Source organism: Hippocampus comes, unplaced genomic scaffold (genome assembly GCF_001891065.2).
Source record: "Hippocampus comes isolate QL1 unplaced genomic scaffold, H_comes_QL1_v1.1 scaffold107, whole genome shotgun sequence".
In the NCBI taxonomy this organism is placed as follows: domain Eukaryota; kingdom Metazoa; phylum Chordata; class Actinopteri; order Syngnathiformes; family Syngnathidae; genus Hippocampus; species Hippocampus comes.
Window position 1 is genome coordinate 1,053,272 of NW_017804846.1, and position 17,361 is coordinate 1,070,632.

At 41.8% G+C, this 17,361-nt stretch overlaps 1 protein-coding gene across 3 annotated transcripts; it reads right to left on the reverse strand.

Moving 5' to 3' along the window:
* Positions 1-1,205: 1,205 nt before the first annotated feature.
* gpr68 (G protein-coupled receptor 68) lies at positions 1,206-15,694 on the reverse strand. 3 transcript variants are annotated; one of them, XM_019876943.1, is made up of 7 exons: positions 15,315-15,694; positions 10,022-10,244; positions 7,433-7,582; positions 5,098-5,231; positions 2,985-3,165; positions 2,190-2,370; positions 1,206-2,101 (listed from the first exon to the last, which is right to left on the reverse strand). In XM_019876943.1, exons 2-7 carry the CDS (start codon positions 10,106-10,108, stop codon positions 1,770-1,772), a joined length of 1,065 nt encoding a protein of 354 aa, XP_019732502.1. In that variant the 5' UTR covers positions 10,109-10,244; positions 15,315-15,694; the 3' UTR covers positions 1,206-1,769. The 3 variants fall into 3 exon arrangements, with proteins under 3 accessions (XP_019732502.1, XP_019732494.1, XP_019732508.1); XM_019876935.1 differs by having other exon boundaries at positions 2,985-3,207; XM_019876949.1 differs by having other exon boundaries at positions 1,776-2,019; positions 2,985-3,207.
* Between the last annotated feature and the right edge of the window lie 1,667 nt (positions 15,695-17,361).

Here is a 17,361-nt window from a genome sequence, read left to right on the forward strand (position 1 = left end):
GCCAAATATCTGTCCTGTCAAACAGTGCGGATTTTTACTACCAGTGTAAATTTTGTGCATCGCACATACATTTATTTTGCAAACAAAAGTTTTACATGTCGATCCAAAGTACATCGCATAAAACCCAACAGCGTTTAAGCAGTTACTGTAAACAACTGTTTACTGTAATGGTGGTCTTCCCTCATCGACATAAATGTAAATAAATTAAGAAACAATTACACAAGCCTACAAGTGACTGAACATAAATCATTCATCTGAAGTAATATTGCATATCTTTTCAATGACATCTTTGAACTGGTTTAATTTAGTTTTGGAATGCAGACTGATCCTGATTTTAAGGAATCTAAATAGATGAATGCTAAACATCCATCCATCCATTTTCTGATTTATCTTATCCTCACAAAGGTCAATTCTAAATATGATTTAAATATAATGAAAATAAACTATGCCATGATTCAGTTGAGTGTTGGAGTTTGTCAGTTTAATTGTTCAGCAACGCCAGTGGAAGAGCTTGGATGGATTGTATACAAGCAATACTTTGCACTCTACATTATTCACGACTTTGCCTTAGCCGGTGGCAAGGGGGCTGACAGCCAAAATGAAACCAAGAGGGAGTAGCTTTGTTTTGGTGGGGAAAAGTTTTCCACCATGTTTGTCATACACGTAGTCGTGGTCAATAATAGCTTAAAGATGCCCGTTGCCCGAAAGACACTGTATAGTAGTTTGCTGCGTTTGCTCATGGTAGTTAGCATGAGTGTTGATCGACATCGCAAGGCTTGTTGGAACGCTTTAGTCCAATGATCAACCTTCCTTTCGGCATGCCACAACTGCCAAAACGATGCAAAGAAACAACGATAGCAACAATTTGACTCTGGAACTCATTATTTTGATTGTTGTTTTATGATCAGCCTTGGATGCGTCACTCTTCCATTGAACTTAATACTCTATTGCCCTGATTCTCAAGGGACAGAGTCCCAAAAGTGGATCACAACTAAAAAACAATTACCTACTTGTATTTGTATTGAGATTTTTCCAAAACACTACTTTGATGTCCTATTTTCCCACATAGAAGCCATAATACTACAAATACAGTGCAGCTTAGCTTTTGGCTAGCGGACATCAGAGCTAGCAATCTGCTTTTACCAGTATGTCAAACTCATTTGGAACTACTGTACGTCTAAAATGGTGACATGAGCCTTGGTCCTCCTTGAACATATTGACATATACTGTCTTTTGGGAGGCGTTCTTTTCAACAAAGAAAATACGTTCTTTATTGATCAAAACTTCTCTAAAATGGGATGCGACTTTGCAGCAATAGGAAGATGGAGGTCCCAAGATGACAACCGTTGAGAACCACTGCAGTGCTGTAAGACAGGAACTGCAAACAGAAGGTCTCTTGGTGTGTGTGTGCCACTTTGGTCAAGTGGATGGAGTATTTTAACCCTTTCATGCACAAATAATGATAACTTGATAACCTGATAAGCTGTCCACTGTAGTAACCGATGTCCCTGAAAGGGTAAACAAATAAAATATGGTGAGTACTGTGTCTGGAGCTCTGTCAAATTATTTGAGGGGTGGTAGGAGCTACTGGGACTTCAAGGCCTCCCCCCTTCGGAAAAGAGCAGCATCAGCAGTGGTCACTCCCATGCGGCATCCGTTTGACATCTGAAGGTTGGCACCCCGTGGATCCATTTAGTCCATTCAAATCACAGGGTCCTAATATCCTTTCGTTCTTCTGGTTCTCCTCCATACCAGTCTTTCCACGATTGCTATTTTGTTAAGTTAATGGTATAATAATTTTTTTTATCATCCACGGTGATAAGAATCGTATTCCTGCAGTTCTTGCCGACGTGATCGAGCAGAATCACAGCCCTGTGGGCGTCGTTCTCGTCAGTCGGAACATCGTGGGAATCTGCGGCCGAGATGTTGGGATTGGCACTGCAGTTGCCAAGGCAGCAGCAGAGAAATCTTGTCGCAGGTCGAAAAATAGCCCGGGAAAAACCTCGGCGAGCACTTTCGCTGACAAAACAGTAGAGAGCGGGATCAGCCACACAGTTCAAAGAGGTCAACAACAGCGCTAGGTGGTAATAGTTGAAAATCCCTTTTGGAAATAAGAACACAGGACAGACGATGTGACACGACAGTTTTAATCCAAGTCAAAAGATCACTTCATTGAAAAGAAAGCATACCTGTAATGAAGTTGCAATCCCGCTCCAGGACTGTGCGAACTAACAGAAAGACGTGGTAAGGGGAAAAGCAGATGAGGAAGATGAGGATGGTACTGCTAACTAACTGTCGGATTCGGGTCTTCTGATCTGGCTGCGTGCCTGCACTTTGGCCCACAGCACGAAGCACGCACAGGTAGCTGATCTGCAAACCAAAAATCGAGGGCAGAATATGAGCAGTCATTGCATTTGCACTTGTAAAAACTGTATGAGGATGGGAAAGCATTTTGTATTTTGTGGCTGTCTTGAAGTCACTTGGCATTACAATGGAAACTCTAAAAGGTTGGACGATTTACAGTTCAAACGGAATGATCAAAAGATGCATCCGACCATACATATTTTATTCTGCTTATCCAAACTAGGTCATAGACGTGCTGGAGGTTATTCCAGCTGACTTCAGGTGAGAGGTGGGGTACACTTGAACTGGTTGCTCGCCAATCGCAAAGCAAATATAGACAAACATCCATTCAGACTCCAAAAAGCAAAAGCAGTGTCCTGAATAACGTGCATTATGAGCACATGCTCTTTTACAAATAAAAGAGCTTTCATGCACCCTGTGACCTGATAACATGGTAAGATGTCCACTGTAGTAACCGCTGTTCCTGAAAGGGTTCAAATAAAAACTGGTATTTTCAGTAAGAGCTGAAGAAGACAAGAAGACTCATCAACGTAGTGACATCAAAGGACCTCAGACCGGACTCGCAAAAATCATCATAAAGTGCTTGTTCAGATGAATAATTATCGAAACGGCGTTCCTACCAGCAGGATGGCCAACGGGAACATGAAACCAATCGTGACGCGGTAGTAGTTGATTGGATACTCCCAAGGCTGCATGGGGTAGTGCTCAAAGCACACCGATTGGTTGTTGGGATTTTTGCTCAGCTCTTTATGACGGAAGAAAACCACGCCCACCGCAACTTCCTTCAGCCAGATGATGGCACTGAAAAGACAAGCTGCACTTACAGAGCGGAGGGAGGTGAACCTGCAGACGAATGAGAAAGTTTTACAGTTGGGTAATATTAAATGTTACTCTCACCCACGGGTGTCAAATTCAAGGCACGAGGGCCAGATCTGGCCCACCACATCATTTGATGTGGCACGCGAAAGCAAATCGAAGATGTCAACTTTTCATGATGCTTGCTAAAATCTCTACCAAAATTTCAAATTCTCATTTGTAATAAATAAGAGTGATACCGAAAGCATGACAGTAACTTAAACAGTAAATGAATAAACTGTTATTCTTGACTTCTTGACATGCTTCCAGTCATAATATCGTCATAAAGCCGCTCATTCCTACCGACTGCTGTCAGGCTGCTGAATAAACATACGTGAAAACCTGTAACCATTGTAAATAGCACCTTATGCTGTGTTTTCTATGCTATTGCTAATTTATTATATTTATTCTACAAATATATTGCTAATGTTATATTTTATATTGCACTTATGTTGAACTGTGTACAGTTCTTTTCTGAAACATTTATTTTGTGCAATGAAACACTTTGTTTTTTTTTCTTCAATCCGCCCAATTTTGCTGCTGTAGACTGCAAATTTCCCCAGTGTGGGACAAATAAAGGTTATCTTATCTTGTAATGGCCCTCTAATGGAAATTATAACTAAAATCAGGCCCGCGAAAAAAATGAGTTTGACACCCCTGTTCTAATCCTTTCATGCACGCTGTAACCTGATAACATGTTAAGCTGTCCACTGTAGTAACCGCTGTCTCTTAAGGTGAATCTCAGGTTTGCGGCAGTATTTGGATAATATGGAAAGAACACGCCGTACAGGTAATTTCATTGATGAAAAAGTCAAATAGTGCTGCGAAATGTATTTCCGATGCCATAAGACAAGCGAGGGGGCGGCTGCAGTTTGATCAATTAAAATGATTCCAGCTCTAGCTATTACTTAAAATCTCTGCATTCAAAATGTTCAAGGCACAAACTAGCGAAACAAACATCCGGACTTTTGACAGCAGAAATTGTAACAGGAAGCAAAAAAAAAAAAAAAAACCTAGGTGGTAAATTAGAACATGGTGCGAAATTATCACAAAGAAAGTACTGGAACGTTACTGGGATTGACCCAAAACTGGGTGGAGGGCCTAGCCAGGAAATGACACCGAGAGTATGAGACGGAACCACACAGTGAGATGGAAACCAACAGCATTGGCAAACGGTCCATGTATGGACTTCTATTGCAGAATCTCTCAGACTTACACAGGATGTCAACCAATTCAAGGCAAGTGTGGTTGACGGAGCAGGAAGGGAAATGCATTAAAAAAAGACAGAAAATGGTGAACGTGTGGGAGCCTTTCAGACCGAACTGCAGAGATGGCAAATTCAGGTCCGGAAAGTAAAAGCCCTGCTCACAGTTTGGCTTGAACCTCGACTCCATCGGCAGATAAATGATTTGCTTGTAGGCACATTTAAGTGAAGTAGTTTTGCACTTCATTTTTAGAGGTGTAAATGCTCATTTCATTTGGGGACAAGATGTGATGTATGTAGCATGATCAGTGAAAAAAAAGTGATTTCATTGTCACTCCGACATATGTTGTGACTCAACAACATTTTATGACTTGAATTTGGTGCCACCTTGAATTGCTTGGGTTTTTTTTCCTTTCCCCATTTGATTTGGGTGATACTGTCGACTTGAAGGTGATGACCTGAGACAAAACAATTTGCACATGTGACTGACTCCCACCTTTGGTAATTAGTCATAAAATTATTCAACTCTCATAATGTTTTTTTTTTCCACCCCAGTTTGGAATGATTTTTTTTTTTCACGCAAAATATTTTTGAAAAACTCTTTATTATTTTATGTATACTATTTTTTGGTTCTCGAGCAGAGTAACTCTTTAATACAACTTATGAAAGACAACCTCAAAGGGTGAACGACAGCCAGGTAGCGATCCAGACTTATACAGCATAGGAAGCCAATGCTGATGTAGATGTTCTCATAAAGAAGAAAGCCACACAACTGACACAACCATTCCCTGTGACGCCAATCGTCATCCTGTAACAACAAATAACACATAAACAGGAAACAAGAATATAGGAATACAAAACATGTACGGGGTAAGACAAAACGATTTGTGGATTTGTGAGTTTCACATACAGTGCCTAAAAAAAATTGTTTTTACCCCTCCACCCCCTTTTTGCACATATAAGCAGCCATGTGTCAAAATCGATTTATGTTTTCCTTCAATATTTTACCCACAATACCAGAGGTGGCAAATCCAGGTCTTGAAGGTCAAAACGCGCTTTGTTTACCTGTCATTTGAGTAAAGGCACCTGTGGCCAAAGCCAAACTGTGGCAAGATTTTTAACTTTCTGCACCTGCCACCTCTACACAATAGCCAGAGTGGAAAGAAACATACTTTATAATGTTGGAATTTAATGTTAATGGGGTGGCCCTGTGGTTGACTGGTTAGCGTGTCGACCTCACAGTGCAGAGGTGCATGGTTCGATTCCTGCTCCGGCCTCCCTGTGTGGAGTTTGCATGTTCTCCCTGGGCCTGCGTGGGTTTTCTCCGGGTACTCTGGTTTCCTCCCACATTCCAAAAACATGCATGTCATGTTGATGGGACAATCTAATTTGCCCCTCGGTGTGAGTGTGAGTGCAAATGGTTGTTCATATCTGTGTGCCCTGTGATTGGTTGGCAACGAGTTTAGGGTGTACCCCACCTACTACCCGAAGGCAGCTGGTATAGGCTCCAGCACGCCCCGCGACCCCTGTGAGGATAAGCGGATCAGAAAATGGATGGATGGATGGATGGATGGATGGTTTGAATGTAACGTGCCTAAGTATCCATGTCCTCTGCCATTCAATTATTGGAAAAATATAAAAATCTGTGATACTCACTTTTGTTCTTATTTGTGTTTTGATAAGGCTCAAAATGCAAATAGCTATGCTTGTTTAGTTTGAAAAAATACCCACTACCCAGCATGCCTTGAGGAGCTTTTATTGTTTCGTTATTAATAATTATGGATTCCTTTTTTGTTGGTCTATTCTTTCCCAAAGTAGTATTATTCATTATTTGCATTTACTTACATCGATATTCAATTTCCAGTGACTCTTAATTTTACTTTTGCCCCGTCTATAATTCAAGATCCATCTATTCATCCATTTTACGATCCGCTTATCCTCACAAGGGTCGCGGGGTGTGCCGGAGCCTATCCCAGAAGTTCGTTCAAATTTTTGAACCAGCTATGCAACATAGGTTTGCATAGCTGGTAACAGTGTTTGAAATCCTCACTGTCAAAGTGAAAACACCTCGAATTTATTCATTTAGCCAATGACCACGAAAAAGTCGCAAAGCGTTTTACATGCCCTCATTCGACAAATATTAACGACATCCCCTGATCTAAACCTCAGAAGAGGGCAATGATCTGAGGAAAAATGAGAAACCTTGAGAAGGGGGAAATCCCCCTTCCAGGATGACCAGACTGCAATGGATGACAAGTAGGTAATATTCAACATCATATGGTCCGATCCAGTATTTATTATATCAATGAAAGAATCCATTTAATAGAATGGAAAGCTGCTGAAAGACTCCTTCGGAGCGCTTATCCAGCACACTAGCAGACTTTACCCTTGACCTTCATGCACCGTACAGTGCTGCCCCCCCCCCCTTCCGGTTCACGTCAGCTTGAGTATGTCGATCCCGCAGCCGTATTGAAGTGATTTATGAAGAGACCTCGTTGACTTGGCCCTTACAGATATATCATCAAGCAAGAACTCACTGGACGACGCTACATCACGGCTCTGCTTCATGCACACTAATAAGGAGCAAGTATGTCTGCACACGTTTGCTGCTATGGTGTCTCAGAGGCATCCCAGGCACCTCATGACCAGTCATTGAGTATGTGACGTTACATTTGCTGCGATGCGTCAAGACAACTCAAAATCGGCTAAGAGACAAACGTCTGTCGGCTCAAAATCGGGCTACATTCGTGCAGTATGATGTCGGCTTTCAAGATCCAGGTTAAAAAGGCTATCTCTCAGCTAGCCTTGGAAGGGCGGATCAAAGTGGCTGAGCTCTGCCTCTCCGGCTGCCCCCATGACTTGACACCGAAAGCACAATGGACGAATGAATGAATAGCCGGGACGTGCAAAAACATTTGTGTCGAATTTTGAAGGATGTGTAAAAATGAAGGGTGGTGACCATTTGTTCAAGGCACTGCATGCGACTGTGAATGATCGGTTTTAGTTTACCTGAAAAAAGTATTGGAGCCACAGTGGTAATGATGCCAGGTATAATAGATCAGATACGGTGAGGTTTATCAAATAAACCCCCAGCTCATTCTTTTGCTTCAGCTGCAGTGCTGCATGGTACAGAGCGTACAGGTTGGAGGGAACACCCACCTAAAATCAGGAAGACCCATGTGATTCTCTTAAGTGCTGATAAGACTTGAGATATCCTACCTTTCCACCAAACGAGCAGATGTAGGGTATAGCAGATATTAGCAAATTGCTTTGCTAATATCTTGAGCCACCATTAGATTTCTTGTTTTAACAACGCCAATGGTCATATAATCAGATGTCTGCAGTAATTAAACAACATTCACTGATTGTTCCTTCCATATGTATATAAAGATGTGGTTCCAGCAGTCAGTTTTTTTCTACTCTTAGCCACCAAATTGTCAGGTGTGCCAGGTGCATGTCGAAGCAAACGCCCTCAGTAGGATATGGCGTCAAGAGATGAACCAAATTCCCATATCAGGGCATTGAGGATTTTGTTGGCAACAAAATCAGGCTATGCCAGTTTTTGAGCTCACCTGCACTGTCTATCCATTTTAAGCCCAAAAATCAATTTATACTCTATGACTAGAATGTCACTTAGTAGACTAGAGACCTGCCGTCAATAGTCAGAGAGTAATTTCTGAAAAGTGCTTTTGTGATCACCGTCTGAGCTGCGCACTCGAGCGATTACGTACTTCTCTCACCCTCTCAGCACATACGGTGACACTGGCGCCACCACGTACGCGTTATATTTCTACATTCTCTCATTCCTTCCAGTTGAATCGACAAACGTCATTCGCACTTCCCTTGCAGTTTCAGTAGCACAACCGACGACGCGCACTCTGTTGTTCAACTATAGTTTGAAGCATACATTGACACACATAGACTTGGACTCACCAGTGGTGAGACGCTGCAGGCGACTCCGTTTGGGGCAGTCAAACACTGTATTTTATTAACAGGCTATTAACGCTAGTGAATAGTTTGGTCTGGAACATGTCAAAAAACACATATTACAAATATTAACAATGGGTAGATTGACAGATGATACCCAACTGCGTCCTCCTAGGTATCAATTCAATTTTGACTTTCTGGGCCCAATTTTCATAGACAGGAACCTGTGCCCTCAATAAAAAAATGGCCACATCTTCATTTTCATGCGGGTCTAAGTCTAGTTTAGTGGATTTGTGAAATTGGGAGACCGCGCTATATCTAAATAGCTGTTCTGGCATATTTGATTGCACACCCCCGACGCATCTGACAATTTGGTGACCAAAAGTAGACTAGATTTCACACTACCTAAAAACCAGGTCTAAGGTGTGGCTTAGGTGAAGTAATGCGATTTTGGTGGATTTAAATGAGACGCAGGCAGACTTCTGAGCTTCGCGGTTGTGTGTGGTGGATGTCATCATATTTCTCTCATAAATAATTTAATTGCCCAGGAGTTGGCTGCGTTCCATCCCACAATGGCACACAACGGCGCAAACGCACTGTTCCGCCTGTGCCAGTCTAGGAAAATACGAAAAGAAAGAAAACTCCACCCATGCACCAAGTTAAACTGTGCTTTGCACTACATTTGCACTGGGCACAAAAATAGGTCCCCTGAATCCAGTTCCATTAACTAAAGTGAAATTTGTAGAACACCATGTTTATTAGTTTGGAGGTGACTAATCCTCCAACAACACTGAAACTGACAGGATTCTACCATTCATTGTGTCATGAGGCAGGATAGTCAAGGGATTAAATTATCATTTCATTATTAAGGATGAAATTACTCGGGATGAAATTACGGTTTCATTATTTGAATTATACTGTGGTTAATACGGGATTTTAGTTTTGCTCTGTGCAATGCCTCTTTAAGGGCAAGCAAACAGTGTTCGAGAGGGAGAAAGGAGGATGGGGGTAGGTGGGGGGTTGGGAGCACTTAACTAATAATGCATGTGTGGCACGTTTCACGTAAACAGTCAAGATGGATGCATGGAGAAAACCGCAACAACAGTCTCATTCCTTTACTGGAGGAAAAATAATTATTTTGGATTTATATTGTTGTTATGTATGTTCATGTGCAGCGGTACCTTCGGATATGACTTTGAATAGTTCCATGACGTTTGTAATTCAAAACACTCATATTGCAAGATATCTTACCCCAATGAAATAAATGCCGTTAAGTGCTAGCGTGATCAATAAGTTGGCAGACTAGGGGACTTAAAGGCAAAGCTATGCTTCAAATACTCATAATTCTCAGTGATTTATATTTAGTTTGATAGTACACTTCGACTAGGTGTGGCAAAAAAAAACTTGAAGCCTCTTTTCTTTGTTGTGCAGTGAAATGAGTTCAATGCTATCAAACAGTGCTCATCTGTCAAGTGATCAGGTATCTCAAGTCAAAGCAAAAAAAAAAAAAGAACACACGCCTCAATGAGACAATGCCAACTTCTCACTGAAGCACCCCGGAACGTTGACAGGGACATAAATATCCAATTTGAAAACATTCTGTTCTATTAAGAGTGTAATTTCTGAAATATGCGAGTACTCAGTAAATATTTATTATAGGCACACACTTACCAGTAGTACGAAGATATACACAAAGCAGAAGAGGTACTGGTGGATTTCATGGCTGACGGTGCAGTTCATAATGCCCTCCTCAAGCATAATGAACCAGCACAGCCTTCTCTTTTTAGATGGACTTCTCCAGAGGGTTCACCTTTTTACACCCACACACACAAAATAAATATTCTTTGTTGTGTTTTCTTCTTGGACAAGGTTGCTTAAGTTCCTGGCTGCCACTCTAGAGGAAAGAAAGTAAGGTGTTTTAGGCATTGACAGAACAGGGAAAGCAGGTCTGTTGTCCATATAACAGTGAAAACGGAAAACGCTTTGATGGAATATGCTGTACGCAGGGGTGCGCATAACAATATTGGTCTGTTTCCCAAAGGAGCACCAGAGGTTGTTGCTTGGTACTCTTTTTTTTTCCCAACCCACCAACTTCACCACAGACTGGTTTCACATAAAGACATCGGACTTTCTCGTGTGCCACATGCTTTTAGCTGAGATCAATTGAACTGAGAAAGGAGCAAATCCCTTCATGATCATTTGAACAAGTCATTCGCAAATGATACAACACGACTACTCAAGCCCCCGGCTTACCAGGCTCCCCCAAAAATAAAATAAAATAAAATTTACAAAAGTATCGCGTGTGAACATTTTGATTTGTTGGCTATTATATTTTGTGAAAATTTATGAAACGCATGATTGATGAAATGTGCGTGCTGATCTGTTTGCCAATGTTTGCAAGTGGGTTGAGCGTATCAGTTAGAGTTGGACCCTGGACGACTCTCCACTAATCACAGCCCTCGGTAACCACATTGTTTCAAATGTTTTGAGCAGCAAATGAGTTTTGGTTTAAATTGTAACTTTTTAAGAATACTTTTGCTAGCGGCTGTAGCTAGCTAGTAGTCTAGAGTAGTTGTAGAGAAGTAGTCGTGTCTAGAATACTGCACATCTAACCAGGCCTTCAGCATTTATTAAAAAATGGGTGGGGTTTTTGGGGGGGCGGGGGTTCAAAAAGGTTTTTCCCCACATTTACGATTATAGGATAGAAAACCATGTTCAAAATCCCACTGCTTTCAGTGATACCATTGGACACACAATCGCTCCATTTCATCAACCAAACCACCATTTTCGCCTCTCCTGCTCATTCGCTCATTGTCAAATTGTTCTTCACCCACAGGAAATGACATAATTAAAAAGACATGTTTGAGATCTCAAACAGGTCTGATTACTTACTCCTGGACAAAATTAGGTTGCTGTGATACTACACTAAGACGAAGGTATATTGTTCCTGCATCTCATCATTTTCTCCTGAGCAATAGTTACTCTCAAATTAGTTAGCTTTTGAGCTTTGTCTTTTTGTGATTCCAAGCAAAGAAATCTCTTTATGAAGCCAATCTAAGCAATGACTACATTTACAAGCCATCAATATTCGGCCTAAGGTCAGAATTATGGTTCCTGTGCTTGTTTGTCACAAGGAGCGTTGCAGCTGACAGATGACGTCAACATAGACACATAGAAGAGAGTGCTCGCGCCTCGTTTTCTCTCTCTCACTCTTTGTGCATTAGATTAAATCCTTCCCAATGAACACGATAAATAAATAGTCGAGTCTGGATATATAATTTGCCATGTTCACGGCCATCTAACTTAACTAGTCCAATTTGCTTTTTATAAAGGACATTTAGCTTCTTTGATGGCCCCTTTTCTCCGATGACGGATTCACCAGTTCCATTTTGGCGAAGAACCCTGAGCTCGAATTCGTTTTATCTACAGGTGCATGTGAATTATAACTATTGTTAGGTGCTGTTGTAAAACACAAAATGGATCAGGCTGGTTGGGTCTCCTATCAAGTGATCACCACCTTCAAACCTGCAAACGTATTTGTTGTGTGTGTTAACAGCAAATAGCACATGTGACTCCTGGATCACATGTGCTGTGCAATAGGTGGACACTTGAACTTGAATATTTGTCCAATCGTTTGTAATATATGCAACCTTTGTGGTTCATCTATGAAACAGAGATGAACATAAAGGGAGGAAACGGTGATGACACACGCATTAGGCATGAGATAGGAGGTGCATTAAAAGATTAAAAGACCGCTTGCACATTTCAAACTCAGACACAACCTCCCTCTCCCCGCCCCCCATATATTACATGTTAATAACGACAAATATCTAAACAATGTGGGCTTTCAAACAATCTATCAAAGCTGACATATCAAGACGAATGATAAGGGTGAAATATGTTCGTTTTTTAACTTAATTCCAAGAAATGTTCCATCTGGTGACCTACAGTATGTTGTAATGCATAAGGAAATTGCAAGGCTTTGATTCACCATTCTGAAAGTTTTAGTCAGTATTAGTGGTTGGGATGTCAAACATTAAATATTCAGTGAGATTTTATACTGCCCGATGACTTTAATAATAAACAACGAATCTTTTAACACCTTTTGGTACAGTACAGGATATGCATGAAATGATTAGTGTTTAAACATCTTACATGTTTTATCTTCAGTTGTTCTAAAGCAGTGGTCGGCAACCCAAAATGTTTAAAGCCATATTGGAACAAAAAACAAAAAACAAAAACAAAAACAAAAATATATCTGGAGCCTGAAAAAATTAAAAGCCTTATAGTGAAGGCAACACTTGCTGTGTGTATTTATATTAGCCGTATTATCCTACTATCAAAATGACCAAGTTGGCTACAAATACACAAAGAACCTTCATGATTAAAGAGAGCAGGGGTCTCCAACCTTTTTTGACCGAAGATCTACTTTTCGATCAAACAACCTCCCGCGATCAACCCGTTACCACACACGCGTGCATACGCACGCACTTAGACACGGATGCCATAAGGAGTAACAGCCATAACGGCCCCTAAGATGAACGATGCATGGGACACACTTTTGCAGCGTGTTAACTATCGTAGCTCACGTGCACTGTTGAAAAATGTGTCTCTTGGCCCTCCAGATTCCCATTTTTTGCCAGTGCCCTCGGTGAATTGTACATGATTGGCCGTTTTTTGTTTTTTTTTACAACAACCACCTGCCTGGCATCCCACGCCGCTAATAGAAACGTGCGTCGCAGGCTATGACGCAAATCTTTGTTGACAGAAATGTTGAAATGTAATATTTATTCGACAAGTTTTTGCAGCATTGTAAAACGTTAAGAATGTTTGTGTCATGTGTGTCCTCCTACAGAAACCATATCAAAACAAAAAAATCTATTTCCCTTCGCCATCTTTTTCCATTTTCAAACATTTTTGAAAAAGCTCCAAGCAGCCACTAGGGTGGCGCTAAAGAGCAACCTGCGGCTCCAGAGCCGCGGGTTGCCGACCCCCGTTCTAAAGAGTTTACAGTTTTTTGTATGCTATACATGCTGCATGGGCTTTTTAAATTTTTTTTTTTTAAACTATAATGACCTTGACCCTACTAATAATTTTGTGGTGGATGTACTGTAAAGAGGCAATAAACTGGTCAGAGGAACATTTAAAGGTGGATTGCATTTGAAGTACACAGCCTACGGTCCAAAGCGGAGAAGACGATCAATGAAAGTAGCTTTGAAGCTGCCTATGGCTAGTATACAAATCATTGGAGTGCCACGGAATTCAATTTGTGTAAGGGCCGCATATATTTTTGCGCAGCTGGAAAGCATTGGGGAATAGCACGGGTTGGTCGTTTCCTCTCGAAGGGACCATCCTCATCCACACATGCACAATCCAACAAGCATACGAATGAATGCATCACTGTGTCAAAGACATCATGCTGACAGGGATGCAGAAGTGACCGCTAGTCAAAGCTGGTCTGCAGAGAGGACAAGAGTCCTCCTCATCGTAAAAATACGAAATACTAATACAAATATTACATTGTTTCATCAAGTTTAGGAACCTGCATTTAGCCTAAATTACACAAGTCAAAGAAAAAGTGACTCTCGGCATTTCCATGTTAGGGGCCTTCGCATGACACAGAATGTTTGGCACCCTTTTTACACCGGATCCTCTTCTTGACGCAACACACCCATTTTTATTCGGGCATGGTAATATCGACATATACAGTAGCGGAAAGATTCTTGCCACATTTTGGTGCCTGTTGAAGTGACTGATGAAATTTGGTTCCTAAATTGTAAAGGCAAGGTCTTATTGATGTCCCAATAAAGTTAGTCAAGCATTACTGGGCTGTTAAACTGACTGTCATAGGTTGGAGCACCTTGCTTGAAAGGCAATTTAAAATGACCCTCTATCGATGAAAAAGATGAAGTCAGCGTTTCTAACTATATTTAGCAACTTTCTAATCCCTCTAGGACTATTTTTTTCAAAAGCGACTCATGACCCCTGACAACCCTCACATTGACCATTACATCACATTGCAATTTATGTGAGCGGCCCAGTGGTCGACTGGTTAGCGAGTCACCTCACATTGCAGAGGTACAGGGTTTGATTCCGGCTCCGCCCTTCCTGTGTGGAGTTTGCATGTTCTCCCCGTGCCTTCGCGGGTTTTCTCCGGGTATTCCAGTTTCCTCCCACATTCCAAAAACATGCACGGCAGGCTGATTAAACACTCTAAATTGTCCCGAGGTGTGAGTGTGAGTGCGAGTGCGGATGGCTGTTCATTTGTGTGCCCTGCTGGGAACTGGTTCAGGGTTTACTGCGTGAAGACAGATAGGATAGGCTCCAGCACGCCCCACGACCCTTGTGAGGATAAAGCAGATCGGAAAATGGATGGATGTAATTTGTGTAAATTAAGGTAAATCAATCCTGACTATCTTTCACATTAAATCTTCCATCAACCATCTGCGTCTTCATTATATTTTGGGAGAAGCTTTGGATAAATTGGTAAGATCAGACAAGAGCCTGGGACTGAACAAGTGCTACCTCAACCCATCAAACACAGGGGGAAGGAATGAAGAGCACCGTATATTTGAAACAGTTCTCCTACTCTCTGTAATTATATTGTTTTCGTCAAATTAATGCAGTGGCTAGTTCTGTGAGTATGGTGACCTCACTACCAGTGTTCGATGAGTTTTTCCAATAGAGATGAACAACTGAACCAGCAGCTATTGTAGACTTGCTTTCTCACCACAGTTAAGGCTCCTTTGAATTTCCCTTTCTTAGTATGTCCTTGATCCAATTTATTTTAAAAACATTGGTCACCACCCCCCAGGCCCCCACACAAAAAATCAAATTAAACAGTAATGACACCCCAGCTACGTAGCAACAATATAACTCATTTGTAGAAGCAGAAGTATGCTCATGTTGGATTTCATGTCCACTGAGTGAGTTACTCGAATCAGAAAAGGTGAATATTACTTACCGATGTGAAGACTGTGTAGAAATGAGCTCAAGCTCTGCCTGTCTGCGCTCTTCTGGCTGACTCAATTGTGCTCGCGCGCTCCTTCTGAGGCGCGCTCGCGCCTACACTCCAAATATAAATGTTTTGTGCCCGTGTGTGTGTATCAACCACAAGGAGCAGATTACTCGAAAAAAGGAGGGGCAACTCTTTCGAGGACTCCAAATAGGGTGGGTACTGCTGTTTGGTGCATAAGCACAAACAATATTCAGGACCCGTTCCTTGGCCTGATGGTGGAAGGAGGATATCCTGTCATCCACTGGGGTGAACCCCAACATACAGGCACCAAGCCAGGGAGCAATAAGTATGCCCACACCTGCTCAGCGCCTCACACCTTGGGTAACTCCAGAGTGGAAGAGTCCCAACATCTGGTAGCAGACTGGTAGCTGTACGTGGAGGTCAGCCCAAAAATATCTAGTCAGAACTTCTCTGCCTCGCACACCAGCTTAGGCTCCTTTACTGCCACAGAGGTGACATTCAATGATCCAAGAGCTAGTTTCTTTAGCTGGGGATCAGATCTCCTTTTGCCGCCTCCCAGCTCAAAGGGCGCCTGACCCCTTTGGCCCCTCCCACAGGTGGTGAGCCCATGGAAAGGGGGACCCATGTTGCCTTTTCTGGTTGAGCCTGGCCGGGCCCCATAGGTGCAGGCGCTAGGCCAGTGAGCGCCACCTCCAGCCCTGGCTCCATGATCTTCTGGATAAATGTGAGAGCCAAGTGTCTTAATATTCTGTCCATGTCATGCAAATAGCGTCCACTAAGGTGATGTTACAAACTCAGACATTGATCAAGTTAAGGTTTTTATTGCAAAAAGAATCTAGTTCACAAGTCTAGAAGCCTTTTAATAATAGTCACATCACAGCAGGCCTGTCAACATTAATTAGTAAAGTGAACGACATAAGCGTTTATTCCAGTTACAACAGGAAAATGTCTTTGACATCAACACCACCCTCACTTCGCTCGCCTCAAGCTGCGAGATGCTTCCGTGAAGGGCAGGCAGTAGGGCATTTTGGTGGACAGACAAAAATAAAAACAGTTCAGCAATGCAAATACACTTTCCTTTCAGACAGCCAACAGAACAGGAATAATGGCAGACACACAGTATTGTGTTATTTCAGCCGGTAAAAAAAATAGCCTGGAGGAATTCCATTTATTTTCTTCTGGCATCAGCAAAATGGTGGACAGCCACCCACATCGCGTCCTACCTTAAGCTCAGACGTCCTAAAGCAGAATAAAACGTAGGGAGGTGAAAACACCACCACTGACATCAAGCATGAGTGTCAAGTCGTCACGTCACATTAGCCACGAATTAATCGTATTCCAACAATTTTTAGAGTATCACAACCTATGAATATCAAAATTTCCAGTGGAATTATCAGTCTGTTTTTTTTAAGGTTTGAGCTCAACTGTGTTTTTGGTGCAATAAATCGAACTTTACAAAAGACAAGCCACCGTTGCGGTTTTCAGTATGTACAGTCACAATAATTTAGCTCGTTGCATACAGTAAAATGTGCTTGACACCCCACAGGGGAGCAGAAGAAAGCCTCCACATATCCACATGATCTCTACAACTCCAGTGTCAACATCCTCTCCTTTTGAGTCTTTGTTGTCAAAAAAACGGAAAGTCAAATTTCTATTTACAGACAGCAGTACATAAACGTATATAAAGTCAGAAAATCAGCTTCATCAAAATGAGATTCATGAACATCACCTCTCTCTCTCTCTCACTCACACTGCCTCTGTCTCACATAGGTCCCCCGTTCCTAAATTACAGAATTACTCTGTGTCTACACACACACACACAATATCTATCTATCTATCTGTCTATCTATATATATATCTATATATATATATAGATATATATAGAGTGGTGATTATAGGTTGCATTTATTAATGACTGTGAGCGGAGTGTGCTCTGCACCCTGGCAGTGGACGAGGACGACAAAGCATTGGCAAATACAGTCATACCTCGGTTTTCGACCATAATCCGTTCCAGAAGGCTCTTCGAAAACCG